This window comes from Setaria viridis, chromosome 7 (genome assembly GCF_005286985.2).
Source record: "Setaria viridis chromosome 7, Setaria_viridis_v4.0, whole genome shotgun sequence".
Taxonomy (NCBI): Eukaryota; Viridiplantae; Streptophyta; class Magnoliopsida; order Poales; family Poaceae; genus Setaria; species Setaria viridis.
In genome coordinates, this window is record NC_048269.2 from 30,349,258 (window position 1) to 30,363,861 (window position 14,604).

General features: G+C 41.4%; 2 protein-coding genes across 9 annotated transcripts; one reads left to right on the top strand and one right to left on the bottom strand.

Annotated features, from left to right (window-relative positions):
• Nucleotides 1-62: 62 nt before the first annotated feature.
• LOC117865304 (uncharacterized aarF domain-containing protein kinase At1g71810, chloroplastic) lies at nt 63-14,463 on the top strand. Of its 8 annotated transcripts, none has more exons than XR_004642504.2 (23): nt 63-504; nt 616-660; nt 759-797; nt 914-1,084; nt 1,614-1,766; nt 1,965-2,000; nt 2,693-2,736; nt 3,040-3,130; nt 3,215-3,256; nt 3,349-3,457; nt 3,605-3,719; nt 3,921-3,970; nt 4,142-4,220; nt 4,302-4,352; nt 4,463-4,604; nt 4,814-4,858; nt 5,174-5,281; nt 5,392-5,433; nt 5,697-5,882; nt 6,109-6,225; nt 6,318-6,430; nt 13,047-13,541; nt 14,142-14,463. XR_004642504.2 is itself a non-coding variant. In XM_034749463.2 (22 exons), exons 1-21 carry the CDS (start codon nt 145-147, stop codon nt 6,420-6,422), a joined length of 2,130 nt encoding a protein of 709 aa, XP_034605354.1. In that variant the 5' UTR covers nt 63-144; the 3' UTR covers nt 6,423-6,430; nt 14,142-14,463. The 8 variants fall into 8 exon arrangements, 5 of the variants coding, with proteins under 5 accessions (XP_034605354.1, XP_034605355.1, XP_034605356.1 ...); XR_004642507.2 differs by lacking the exon at nt 13,047-13,541 and adding an exon at nt 13,951-14,053; XR_004642506.2 differs by lacking the exon at nt 14,142-14,463 and adding an exon at nt 13,687-13,859.
• On the bottom strand, nt 6,813-9,738 carry LOC117865306 (shikimate kinase 3, chloroplastic). Its single transcript, XM_034749470.2, has 10 exons — nt 9,519-9,738; nt 8,719-8,765; nt 8,539-8,593; nt 8,343-8,415; nt 8,137-8,224; nt 7,802-7,884; nt 7,604-7,733; nt 7,406-7,484; nt 7,200-7,264; nt 6,813-7,104 (listed from the first exon to the last, which is right to left on the bottom strand). Exons 1-10 carry the CDS (start codon nt 9,736-9,738, stop codon nt 7,051-7,053), a joined length of 894 nt encoding a protein of 297 aa, XP_034605361.1. The 3' UTR covers nt 6,813-7,050.
• Nucleotides 14,464-14,604: the final 141 nt, after the last annotated feature.

The window sequence follows — 14,604 nt, forward strand, 5'->3', positions numbered from 1 at the left end:
CACGCCGTTGTAAACACCACTCCCTTTTGGCGCCTAATCCCCACCCGTTCTCTAGTTTCGTCTTCCTTCCCCGCTCCAACTCCTCTCTCAAATCTCCGATCCAAATTCGAATCCCCAAATCCTTCGCGTCCCCAGAAGTTCCAGATGCTTCTCCTCCATCCCCGCGCGGTCCCTGCGCCCGCTCTGCGAGGGAGGCCGCCGCCACCCCGGCCTCGGCCTCGCCGGCGGCTGGTGCCGCCCCCCCTCGCCGCGGCGTCCGGCTCCATCGCAGTCAGCTCCGATGAGGACGCCTTCACCAGGTGCTCCGGGTACCTGTTCGAGGAGGGCGCGGCCACCGAGTCGCAGCTCCCCACCGCCTACGACCTCCCCGGCATCGCCGCCGTGTACCGCCGCCGGCCGCTCCTCGTGCTCCGGCGCTCGCTGCAGATCGGCACCTCCTTCGGCCGGTGGTTCGCGCTGAGGTACCTCGACCGCGTCAACGAGCGCGCCGACGACATGTTCGAGGTCCGCCACCTCACGCTACGCTTGCTTTTGATCGGTCCTGCGCATGCTTGCTGTTTGATCGAATTCCTGGCCGTGCTTTGGTTCATCGATGATTTGGTGTTGTCGTTGCAGCTTCGGGCGGCTCAGCTCAGGAGGATACTATTGGAACTTGGCCCGGTATGTATCATTTCCCAATGTCTGCTTGTTCATGTGTGCGTCCCGTACGAGATGACCATTAGCGTGTACATGACATGATGCTACTCTTTTAATCGCAGGCATTTGTGAAGATCGCACAAGCAGTTTCGTCACGGCCGGTGAGGTTCACTAGTTGCTACATTTTCATTTGATAACCTGTTGAGATTGCAGGCTTGGATTGCATTAAGTTTAGATGTTTGATCAATTGGCACCTCCCTCGTTTCATTTCCTGCAGGATGTTATTCCGCCTGCATACCTTGATGAGCTCTCACTGCTTCAGGACCGCATAGCACCATTTTCAACCGATGCTGCTTTTAACATTATAGAAAAAGAGCTTGGGCTGCCACTGGATATGATTTTCTCTGAGATATCACCAGAGCCAGTTGCTGCTGCATCTCTTGGGCAGGTCCGATTAGTTTACCATTTTTTTAGTGTCTTTATGGATCGATTGGCCGCTCTTAGCAGCATTTTGTGTTTCTATCTAAGGAAGCAGAGCACAGTTGCATGTGTTCAGGTGCATTTGGGTAGCTGAGTTATCTGACAGTATCCTCCCTACATTGTTGCTGTTTGAACTTCGAACACCAAAAATTGATATGCAACTCAAGTTCAGTTTGCATGTTAATATTTTTTACTGGATGTTTACCTGAAGGAATAAAAAACAAATAATTTCATGCACTTCAAATTTTGGAGCAACTAAAGTACTGTAGGATGGAAATCTGAACCTGTATGAAGTTTCAATCACGTGTTTCCTTAAAGGAACCACAAATAGGTAACTTCATGGACTTGAAATTTAAAGCAACTAAAAGGCACAATAAGATGGAACCCTGCACTTGCATTATAAACACAAATACTTATTGATTCACAATTCTCAATGTCAATAACCATGGAATTTCATCTCTGAGTGACATAGCATTCCATTTTTCTTACTCTTGTAGGTTTACCAGGCTAGGCTTCGATCCAACGGGAAGGTTGTTGCTGTCAAAGTACAAAGACCTGGTGTTCAAGCAGCAATTTCATTGGACATATATATCTTGAGGTTCCTAGCTAGTCTTGCAAGGAAGGCTGCCAAGTTGAACACAGATCTTCCGGTAAGTCTGTGTACTGTTATTTGTCCATGTAATCAACTGAAGAATTGATTCTTTCAAAGGCCAAAAGTTAGAAAATTAACCCAACAAAAAAGGAAAATACTTTTTAAAAAATTTCAACTATATTATTCTCTATCATTTATGTTGTTTCTTCTATTTATTTGGCTTTTAATCACATGTATGTGCTTCTCCCATGTGCAGGCTGTGCTTGACGAATGGGCATCGAGCCTGTTCCGGGTAACTTTTCCATATTTTACGATCTGATATGTCATTTCCATGTCAACCTATATATGTCAGTGTTGTTCATTTACTTTGACTCACGTCAAATGCTAGTCAAAAAATTCACAATTTGGCTATAGTATCTGAAGGCAGCGGCATGATATAATATCTGATAGAAGTATGAAAAGTACATCAACTAGAGGAACAAAATAGTATTCCTGTTCCTTCAAAATGGTTCATTGGGCTATGTGGATAACAACAGTTTGGCAGGAAAAAAAGAGTCTAGGAAAAAAAATTATGGGAGGTCAACTTCCAAAATTTTGGCTATGGGCACAAATTATATTCAAAATATCTTTTGTGCTATTATTCTATTCAAAATTCACTTGGCTCAAGTAATTTGAAGTGTGTATATGAAGTTATAGACACATCTATTATATATCTCCAAGGAAGAACATAAATATTAATCATTTTTCAATGTGACAGTTGTTTAAAACCATTGCATTCATACTCTTTATCATGAGATTCCATAGCTTTTGTGATAGCTCTAGAGCCTGATGAAGAAAGACGTTATTATTCTGGCAAGAATGCCCTCCAGTTACTAGCAGTTTTCTATTTAGGGCTGTTAGGCTCTATCAGACATCTGATTAAAAAAATTAGCTGCATATTCTTAGATATTCACATTGAATACAGGTAAATCACATTTGATGCAGGAGATGGATTATAGAGAAGAAGCAAGAAATGGACTTAAGTTCAGGTTGAATTCTTTATCCACTAGGCAAAGTCCAGTTCAACGCATCTTCTATGATCAATGCACCTTCATTGAGAAATATATGGTGTTTTAGAACTTGACTGGTCAAACACCCTTCACTTTTTTGCTACAGACATGCAAGACTATTTAGATTGAGACCATCAGGTTTATTTGAGAACTACTATCCTAATATAATAGTTGTGCTTTTTCAGTAAAGTATCTATTGTAACATATTACTACGGAAATTGATTATTTGAGACTATCTCATCATTGAATGGTTTCCTGAAACATCTTTTGATTCTGTGACAGAGAATTGTTTGGGAAGTTTAGAGATGTCTCAGTTCCTGAAATGTATCTGGAACAGTCTCGAAGGCGAGTCCTTATCATGGAATGGATAGAGGTACAGTTTCTGATACTGTTAGCAACCGAACATGCATGCAAAAATTGCAGTTTGTAATTCTACTTGCTCTTTGTGGTCTTGTAGGGGGAAAAGTTGTCAGAAGTCAGAGATCAATATTTGGTTGAGGTGACCTTTCAAAGCTCAAAAATTCACATAAAAGTTGGCTTCCCTAAGCACCATTGATCAGATAGATTATCCTGGCATATTTTACTTTACAGGTTGGAGTATATTGTTCGCTTTCCCAGCTATTAGAATATGGATTTTATCATGCAGATCCACACCCTGGAAATCTTTTGCGTACAGTTGATGGGAAATTAGCCTACTTAGGTAATATAGTTGTATTTTACTATCTCTGCACTAAAAATTGCCTGTGTGTAGCCCTGGGTAACTTTTGGGCTCCAAGTTTGATTCTGTACCACGAATTAAATGAAGCTCTCACTGTTTCAACTAGTATAACACATTAATTGTTAATAGATTTTGGGATGATGGGAGAATTCCGACAAGAACTTCGTGATGGATTTATTGAAGCCTGTCTTCATCTTGTTAACCGTGATTTTGATGCTTTAGCAAAAGATTTTATCACTCTTGGGTAAGAAAATTACTCTGAACTGAAACAAGCCAGCTGTATGTTAACTTCCATAGGCTTTCACTCATCAGGTTGGTTGTCAGTTATCAGTATCAGTATGTGATATGTTAGGCTTGTGAAGTGGAATTCATTTATACCAATAACATTTCCTCTCAGGAATCACCATAGGGCATTAAATACAACTCATCTTTACATGTCTTGCAGTTTGCTTCCTCCAACTGCCCAGAAGGGTGAAGTAACAAAGGCACTGACAGGTATTCCGGTTCCAGATTAATTTTGTGAATGTTTAAATGTAACTCAGAATTAGTTGATCTAGATACTGCCGTAGTAATCTCAATTTTTAGATCAGAAATGAGGTCGCAATACTCGTCCAATTGGCACACCACTCAGTAAGTCAGTATCCTAATCTTTTATATCTGCCTCAGGTGTATTTGAGAATGCTGTTAACAGAGGAGTTCAGAATATAAGCTTTGGAGATCTGTCAGGAAATCTTGGACGAACAATGTACTAATCTAGTTTACAGAGAACCATTTCTTCCATGTATGCACTATAAGTTTGTGCTAATAGCGCTAACCGTTGTTTCAGGTATAAATTCAAGTTCCAGATACCTTCTTACTTTTCCCTTGTAATTCGAAGGTAATGAGTTTGTCTGCAAAATTTGAGCAAAGTGCTTCACTAAAAGAGCTTGCATACAGGCAGATGCTCTTGAATATTTGTCTGATAAGAGGCTTGCTGTGATTTTTCAGCCTTGCTGTCTTGGAAGGTATTGCAATAAGTTTTAATCCAAACTATAAAGTGCTGGGCAGTTCATACCCATGGATTGCAAGAAAAGTTCTCACTGACAGTTCACCAAAGCTCCGATCAACTTTGCAGGCTCTTCTTTATAAGGTTATTCTGCATTTGTATTTTCAGAAAACTTTAAATTGTATTAACTGTTGAGGTGTTGATCATGCTAACAAGTTTACAAGACCAATAATGACAGTTTTACTATGAATTACAATATTTTTCAAGTTTCCTGCCTATGTTATGCCCAAGATTTTCTACTGTAAATTATTTAGTTTTGACTACTTTTTTTCTTCAACTAAAATGTGTTACAGGATGGCACTTTCCAAATTGATCGTCTGGAATCTTTGTTAACTGAGGTTGGTTTCTTCTGTTCTATGTCTTAGATGCTGCTTGCCTATCCCAGCCAATGAAGTTTTGTTATGTCTAATATGATATTTGTAATGTGAATAAAGATTTAACTGTTTGAAACTTGGTGAAATTTCCCTTTCTAACATGAGGAAGAAGCTAGCCTATTCCAGCTAATTTGTAATGACTTGCATATGGATTTGGGTTTTGTCATTAAACAAAATTGCTAACGCTGAAGCTCTAATCAATTACACGATGAAACTATCTGCACTGGGAATGTGGTATCTGCTTCTGAGCATATCCCCATTGCATGGTTCTTTTTACAGTCACTTCGTGCCAGAACAGAGCAATCATTGGTCAGAAATCAACAAGAAGATGTTGATAGTACAAGATATGCAATTAAGCAAGTCTTGTCATTCACACTCACTGACCAGGTATGACCAAATCAGGCAAATAATAGTTTGACACCGAACTAACTCTTCACCATAACAAACAAGATTGAACCTGGCAGATAAATATTTGATGCTCTGTGCTCCCTTTGCAGGGTGCCTTTGTGAAGGATTTACTTCTTCAGGAGATTGCTAAGGTAGTAGCCTTTTGAAGGCGAAATTACATATTGAGTTAGCTTGATCATCATAATATTTGGAAAATCCAGAGCATCTTAAGATTCTATATTCTAAATAAATTCCTTGTGGTTCACCTTTCTTGGTCTTTCAATAAATTCGATTAACTTTTAGAAGATAAGGAGTCTTCTTCTGGCATTATTCATGTTTGCTTAAAGTGAATTTGCATTCCTGTTTTGACAGGAATACTTTCTGGCATGTTTTCTCAAGAATTTAGTGTTTGCAGGGAATAGATGCACTTGGTGTAGCCACATTAAGCTCAGCAACATCTGCAGCAGCCTCCAGATTGCCATTTGCTGGTGGTCCATCCCCATTAACCTCACTAGATGACGAGGATGTTAATAACTTGAGAAATCTATATCGCCTGCTCCTACTTTTATCTAAGGTTTCTCGGAAGGAAAATTCATCTCCGGTATGTACAATTATCAATAGACCTCAGCTCTGTTTTCTTTATTCATTTGTGTGGACGGGAAAAAATTTAGGTTAGATATGAATGTGATTGATCAAAAGTTAAGTCATGAACTATCAATATATGTCCCCACTGACATGAGTCAGTGACTTGGTATATCATATTGCAAGATTTACAACTTTTCCTTTGAGCCTTTGTTTGTTTTGTTCACTGTGTATAAGTTTTGCAGAGTCCTGGAAATAACAATGCCATAGAGAATGGTGGTAGCACAGATGAACTTTCTCTTGCTCTGTACGAAATGGCATCTCTTCCAGAATTTTTGCCAGTTCTTTCCATCATTCCTGAGGTAAGTCGGATATATATAAGTTCAGTGAGACTAACATATGTCAAATTCCACATGGCACATTACTCATTTGTGTATACCCTTCTGTATCGAAGCTTCCACCGGAGTCCCAACAGCAGTTGCTTCTTCTGCCAACGGATTTAGCCAATCGTATTTTATCTCGGGCTGTTGCGAGAACTATTAGAAGAATGTTCATGTAAAGCTAAAGGTACAGATTTTTCATCTCTGCTTACTTAAATGTTTTTGTTTAACTATTCTTTTTGAATCACTACTAGAAGACGAGAAGTTTTTTTTCCCATGCGGTAGCATCTAATCTAGAATCCAAAATCACTCTGACATTTTTTTTCTTTGTTATGAATGATTTTGGAAACACTTCTTTACTATGTACATATTTTTCAAACAAAAGGAAGCCCTGTAAAAGGCCCTTTTTGTTAAGTCCATATAGTGTAACTAATGAATTTTTGAGTTAGCTCTTTGTGTGATAAAAAAATAATAATACTGCAGTAATGCAGTTTGACTGAAAAGCATGGATTCATGTTATCTGATTTTGTTTCACAATGTATATGACATAACAAAAAGGCAATAGCATGTAAACCTAATGTGCCCATCAACCATTCATTATAATAAGATAAACAGCAAATGGCAATTATTTTAACTTAACAAAAACTATTTTCTTATTCATTTGCACAAGTACAAACTCAAATGATCCTCTTTCATGTTGCGTGAACAATCTAATAGTACTGTAAAAGGAGTTCATGCAGAGGTATATGTACAATAAAACAAATAAGGGCCGTATGTTGTCAGTGTCCTTTTCCCAGCAACAAAAGGTCAGTTTCTGACCATAGCATTCTCACTAAGAAAATTTTCCATCTTTAGCAATGCCTGGAAGGGTTGAAGCAAAAAAAATCCCCAGTTAGTTTAGTTGTGAAGGCCAATTCAGCTAAGGCATAACAGCAAGAAACAGAATTTCAGGGTACCTCGACAGCGATGGTACTAGGTGTAAGTATAGTGACATCATTATGCCCTTGTTTTAATGCAATATCTGCATCACGAAGAATTTGGTCAATTAATTAAATTTCGTGAAGCATTGTGTTCAGTGAGCTTATTAGTAGTATAAAGCATTAGAAGCACAATCAGGAGTATACATAGTTGACATTGTTATTGGAAATGATAGGAAACCTACGTTCAAGTGAAACTCTGGCATCAGCATTAGCATATGCGTCCATTCTTTGCTCAAAAAGTGATGTAAGTTTTGCATAAGCCTGCATTAGAAAACAATAGATCCTTAGCGCTGTAAGGGTTACCAAAATAGTATATTAGTATTGAGTGGAGCTCAAGAGCTCAAATCTTATATGATAGTAATAAGAGCATCGGTAGCTACCTTTGCATATGGGTCACCAGATTCCTGATGCAAGAGGGGCCGAGATGCGGTTCCCACGGCAGCAATCCTTCTTGCAAGTGCATCCAGTGGAACATCTAACCACACAGTCAGCCCTCTCTTCATGTAACTCCTGCAAATTTCCCAGTGTGAGAATTGGTTTTGAAAATCAACCTCAGGGTAGTTTATCACTTCTAGTACCAATTGATTGGTCGGATCACGGCACCACCTCCAGTTGCAACAACTAACCGATGCATTGACGACAAATCCCTTAGGACCTCACTCTTGACAAGTCGAATGAAACAAGAGGATATCAGAAAAGTTGGTTATCAGGTATAGAGGTACTTGAATAGGAGCCTAATGCTGTCAGCCTCTACCGGATTACAGCATTAAATCTGAGGCGGGGAATTGCCAATTCGATCTTCCTAGAAAGAAAGATGAACGAATGCCTTGCAGACTTGGGAGTCTTTTCCCACACCTTCAACCTTTAATAAGGAAAAATTTAAATAAATATCATTAGAGAAACAGATATATACCTCATTATCTCTGAAGAATGCTTCACTATGGAGCTGAAAGATCTCAGCAACAGATGAGATGCCGACAGCCTTCTCTACCAACTTATCACTGCAATAGGAATAGGCCAGTAACATTACTAAACTGTAAGAAGAAGAAGAAAAGGTTACTTCTATGAAGATTTTTGGCTGACAGTTGGTGAAGTTAGTTATCAGAGAGGAATGCATACCTGTCGAAGAACGAATAACCTAATACTTCGGCTAATATCTTCCCAACAGTAGTTTTGCCTGAACCCATCATTCCTGTATACCGAAGTACATGAATATCATATATGCAAAGCGACATGATGGTTTGTGCTTAGGATTGAGCTGAAGTGTTGCTAGAACTGACTTTTCAAAAAAAAAAAAAGTGTTGCTAGAACTAACCGACTAGATAAACACATCGGCCATCCAAGTAAGGGAGAACATCCTGGGCTTTTTGCTGGAATTAGCATGGATGTCAGTTATATTTATAAAAAAACTATAATTGTTGTTTGATGCTTCTTTCTCCATTCAAGGCAATTATCATTACACTTTTCCTATTCATAAAAGAAAATTTTTCCTGACCTGCAGTATGAGAGCTTCATCAGCAGAGTAGTGGACTTTTTCAGTACCTGCAAGCCATCATCATGCTTATCAGATCTCAACCGTCTGATGTGCTAAATTATGGCTTAAATAACAATCCAGCCAGAGCCCCTAGTCCTCTGATCCGTACTAGCATGCAAATTACATCGTATTATCTCTTCAGAATTTCAAGGAATTAAGCTGCACATTAGTGCTAATAAAGCTTTTATAGCTTGCTGGAGTAGTAAATTACAACATAACAATAGGTCCTAAAAACCACATCAAGTGGTCTAAAAACCAATTGCGAAATTTCTGCCACGAAAGAGTTTTATCTTCCCTTTAAGGAATCCATTTCAGTTTTCATTGTTTTTCTGTACCTAATGGCTGACGTTGGAACGACAATGTCACATGGTACGATCCCAACCCAAAAGCCAATACGAACTGGTTCTGTAGCCAGCGAAACCGTATGGCAACGCCAAACACACGAGTTTCGACACTTGCTGCCCCGTATCTTAGCCGTCACGTGTCACGTGCGTGAAGCGTGTCAGATGACCCATGCGGCCATGCCAGCAGCTGTTGGCACGTTGCAGATGCATATCCAATCCCACAAAAATTTAATATTAGAATAGAACAAATAAAAATTTTGAGCCGCAAGCCTAATCTGATTTAAACATCGCCATGTTCATTGGCATCAAATCACGTCATAGCTACCCCCCATCTCCTGGCCCTGAGTTTATACGGTAATCCCAGTACTTGTTAATGACAACTGCATGAACACCAAGAGAGGCAATTGGACTACTCACCTGCCGATTTCTTGCAGCAAGATGCTTTCAGCTTTGCGGCACGAATCAGTCCAGGATCCGTGCCCCTCCACGGATCGGTTCCCAGAACCAGCCTCTGCGGCAGCTTCTCCGCCGTGAACCTTACGGCCGGGGCTCTGGCGGAGTAAGCGCCGCCATGCGGCTTCTCGACGAGCCCGGCCCAGATACGGGGCCGCGCCCCGATGCCCACGCTCGCCTCCATCTCCTCTCGACCCGACCTGACGAGGAGACGGCCGGGCCTGTGGTTCAGCAGCCGCACTCAGGCGAGGGCGCCTATTCGTGTTAGACCTGATTGGTGGAGCTGGTGTTAGATTGGCCGGCCATCGATCGCCGGGGTAACGGAGAGCGCGCGGGCGGTGGCCGTCGGCGGCGGCGGCAGCGGGCGAGGAGGGCAGCGGAGACGAGGGATGAGAGAAGGGAACTCAAGAGGCTGAAACCGGTGGCTTGAGGCTTTTATACACGAGGCGGTCGTAAGTTTGGTTTCGGAAGTGGTTGGTTGCGGGGCCCGGCACGTGTTCAGTTTTTCCAGAATACGAACCTCCTTGCGATCTTTCAAAAAGAAATCCTCCTTGCGTGATGCTTTAAACACTCCAATTTAGTTTTTAATCTCCTTCACTCATTAATATATGACGAAAAACTCATCGATGATGTTATTAGACTGATCACAGAAAATGCTATCTTAAGAATATACTTGATCTACTTTAAACATTAGTATACAATTATAAACATTGCAAATCAAAATGTGAAACCGCATCGACTACTTGCCTTGTGGAACTTCGAACCAGAGCCCGTCTGAATCTTGGAGCTAACTAGTTTCCCTTTTATTATCGGAAAGTTTCACTAGTTCTTGAGTTTGTTGCACTGTTGTTTGCTTAGTCTAAGCTTCATCTTTTTTTAATATAATCGGCCTCTCCGTTTCAAAAACAAAAAAGTTGCACTGGTCATGGAATACTCCAGAGACCTGCCAGGCGCCAACAGAATTGGCTTTAGCAGTTTCCCGCCTGTCCCGAGGACGAGAAAACTCGCAGCACTTTTACCAACCCAAACAACGATCGAGAGCAAGGAGTCAACCTCCTCATGAGGCACTCAAACATTTTAAAAACATCGTTCGTAATTAACTCGGTGATCGGACGAACCAAGCCACCCTCCACCGAACACAAGACGAGTGCAGGCTGTTCACGAGACGGGAGACGGGAAGGGCGTTCCGGTCAAGTGCGAATCGAAAGGGGGGCCCTCGGGGTTAGTTGGGAGGGAGGGAGGAGGGGCCTCTTGGGCCGGGGGATGTCACCGCGCAGCGCCAGCGCGCAGGGCTCCACCATCCTCCTGCAACTACCACCGCACCCCGTCCCAGACGCCACGTCGGATGCGGGCGAGGGGGTTTGGTGGCCGATGGCGACGACGCGCGCGGGTGCTGAGAGAGACGTCTGAGCTTTCACCTTTCATGCGGCAAGTTGCTTTCTGATGCTGTGTCCTCAGGCGTCGGTCTTGACATAGAGGAGCTGCACTAGATGGGCCATGCATGCACAGTGCAGTGCTTCGTGTTGATTCATGATGAATCTTCATCGCCGGAAAAATATATGTACGTGCAGTGTCGATGTTCTGTTTCTAGGGGTCTAGTTTCACCTGAAGTACTTGGGGCAGAAAATTTGGCGAAATGCATGTGCTGCAGTTCTACATGAAAAGTGAAAAGCGGTAAACAAACAATCGTCATAGGGTTTACGGGGAAGAAAATGAAAGACTCCAACGCAATATTTTGTCTTCCATCGTTTGTAGCTAGCGTCAGGAACTCAGGATTCAACCATGTACGTGTAATCCTTGCGCTGACCGGGATCTTATGCACATATACGTGCTTCCTGAGGCGAAGGTGTGTGTAGTACACTTGGACAGTTGGTGCATCCACATAAGCACGCGCGGGTCGAGCTTATCCATTTGGAGACACATTGATTATTAACGGCACCTAAACACCCGTAGGCCATGGCAACGACAGCGAAGCCATGGTTTCATCACCCGATCTTCGGTTCTGCAGTCATGTGGTTTCTCAACAAAGATCCATTGACCTAGAACCAACCAAGCACTGCGCAAATTCATGGGGGCTCCTATCTATCCGATAGATAGTTGCTTATACATCTTTGATCCGTCACCAGCTGCCCACATGTATGTCTAACCGGCTCATAAAGCCAGTCTCAGTAGATGTCATGGAGAATTTTATGGGTATTAAATCCTATACCACATCAAAAGTTTTGCTAACTTGACATCCTAATTATGAGGAGGGGGGAGTTTCATCCACATGAAACCCACCTGGTACCAAGTCCCATGAAATCTAATAAAACTTGCACTAAGGATGTTACAGTTTCATCGCAAAACACATGTGATCATAACTCCACACAAAAAATAAATGTTGTAGGTTGTTTATCAAACTGTGCAACGAAACTATGCACTGAGAGTGATAGTTTCATTTCATTGAAAAGATGACATAACAGTTTTGGTAACAGTGCGATGAAACCATGCACTAAGGCCTAATGACCCATGAACTTATAAAAAAAATAATGTGTGTGGTGTTGGTTTGTTGCTTTTTCTACCTGCCAGCGTCGTGCTAAGCCGCATGCGGGGAAAGCACATTAGCAAGCAACAAATAGCCCCAATAATTATGCCTTAGCAAATAAATATAGTTTATGACCCTATAAACACGTGTCATGTGCTAGTATTTTTTTCACCCTTACTTTTCTTCTAAAATAGAAAATATGAGTCATATTCAACGTTTTGAGACACTAGATCCAACATTTTTTTCAAATCTAGTTCAACATTTTGAATCAATTAGTTCAATATTTTCTCAAAACTAGTTTCAATATTTTGAATCAACTAGTTTAACATTTCTTCAAATCAGGTTCGACATTTTATATCAACTAGTTCAACATTTTGTTTTCAAATCACGTTCAACATTTTTAAACAACTAGTTCAACATTTTTTCAAATCCGGTTCAACATTTTCAATCAACTAGTTCAACATTTCTTCTAATCAGGTTCAACATTTTAAATCAACTAGTTCAACATTTTTTTTCAAATCTGGCTAGTTCAACATTTTTTTTTCAAAACTGGTTCAATATTTGAATCAACTAGTTCAATATTTTTTCAAATCTGGTTCGATATTTTGAATAAACTAGTTCAATATTTCTTCAAATCAAGTTCAACATTTTTAATCAACTACAACATTTCTTCAAATCTAGTTCAACATTTTGAATCAGCTAGTTCAACATTTATATGCAATGTTGCAATAGTGTACTGAAATTGTTGAAGTAGTATAACAAAAATGTTGAATCAACATATTCAAAATGTTGATATTTTAAAAATAAAAAAATTAAAATAAGATAGTCATGTTGGATCTCATTTTGGAATATCACGGTTCAAACGGAATTGAAATTGGATGCACCATTGCGGAGAAAATCATGTTTAAAATTTGGAAATCAAAAGTTTCTACCACCGGTAATAGCCTGCCAGGCTGACACCTATCCAGACTGACCTCTAGGGTGCAGCGTGCTTGCACGTGCTCTCCAGCCGGCCACGAGCGAGACGGAAACAGACGTCGCTCGCGACTCGCGTGGTTCACCGGCGGGTTATGGCTTCTCGACGGCGTTTCGCGAAAGCTAATCGCTTTCTACGCCGACGTCGTCGCCCGACGTCCTTCGACGGCGACTTCGGATTGGACGATCTGTTTCAAGAACACGCTGAGTCGAAGGAGGAGAAGCAGCATGCCAACCACAAGATAGGCTCCACGATGTGTCGCTACGAGCCCCTGTTTTCTGACGAGGAAGTGGCCGAGGCGGAGGCGGCGGCAAGGCTGAAGCGGGTGGCGGAGAAGAAGGCTCGGGAGGCGGAGAGGTTGAGCGGCTGGCGGAGGAGAAGGCACGGGAGGCGGAGCGGATCGAACGGTGCCGGAAGAAGCATGACGACGGCGTGTGAACCCGGTTCTCCTTTGAGGACTTCTCCAGTTTCGATCTTGACGAGGAGTGTAAGTTCAATTTCCGTGTTCAGTTTACTTGATCGTTTCCAAGCAAATCGCCAAATCAGTCCGTTTGATTGTTTGATCTTCAAGGCAGTGTTCGGCAAGAGTAGTAGGAGAAACATAACTTGGAGAGTTAATTGTTGTTTGGCAGGTTAAGCCGTCAGAACAAAACAAATTCAGCAATTGTGACCTACGATCCGAGTATTGTCATCTAGTACTATGTTGTGCATTGTCACAGTCGTTCTAGTCCCTCTGTCCTTCAACTTTCACCTTTAAGTCATCATCTACCTTAAGTAAACTATCAGTTCCATCAGCTTTTACTTATTTGCTATGTATGCTTACAAGTAATTCTTTTTATGTGCTCAAAATTACTTAACCATGTGGCTGTCTGAATTGGATTGGTTTGCAATTTCAGTCTCCAATGCTAAAAAGCCCTTTGTGCTATTTTCACTGTATACGCGAGATCATGAGTAATCTGTGGCCAACAAAATTGTGTATACTCCTCGCAAAAAAAAATTGTATGCATGAATGTTTTCTATTGAATTTTAACTTCATTATCTCTCCTGCAATAGTTTGAATGATGCTGTTTCCCTTTTCCTGCCACAGCACCTGTTCCTCCGTTGCAACATACTAACGAAACATACCAAACAGAGTGCAGAATGCACTTCTCCGCAAACATCCTTTCAGTCAAGGTAGTGTCCTCGGATATAGGCTTCCCAATACATGTGTATGGCACTGTCATTGCCAGAGACAGCGTCGATAAGAAATGTGTTTATCTCTTCCGCTGCCATAGAAGGGATTCCCAGCTCATCAAGTCAGAGGTACAAAAGTGGGTTTCCTTGTGGCGCCGTGTCATAGCTGTCTGCTTGAACGAGAAGTTGATGTTAACAGTTGATTCTCAAGCTAGCAATGACATACAGATTATTCAGTTTGGTCCATCCCTTAATGGTGCGAGCCAACATTAAGTTGTGCTTGAAGGTAACTTGGTCAGTCATCACAGAATAATGTAATTTAGTGATTGGAGTTCATCGATGTGCAAATTTACCATGGGAAAATCGTGGTCTAGCTT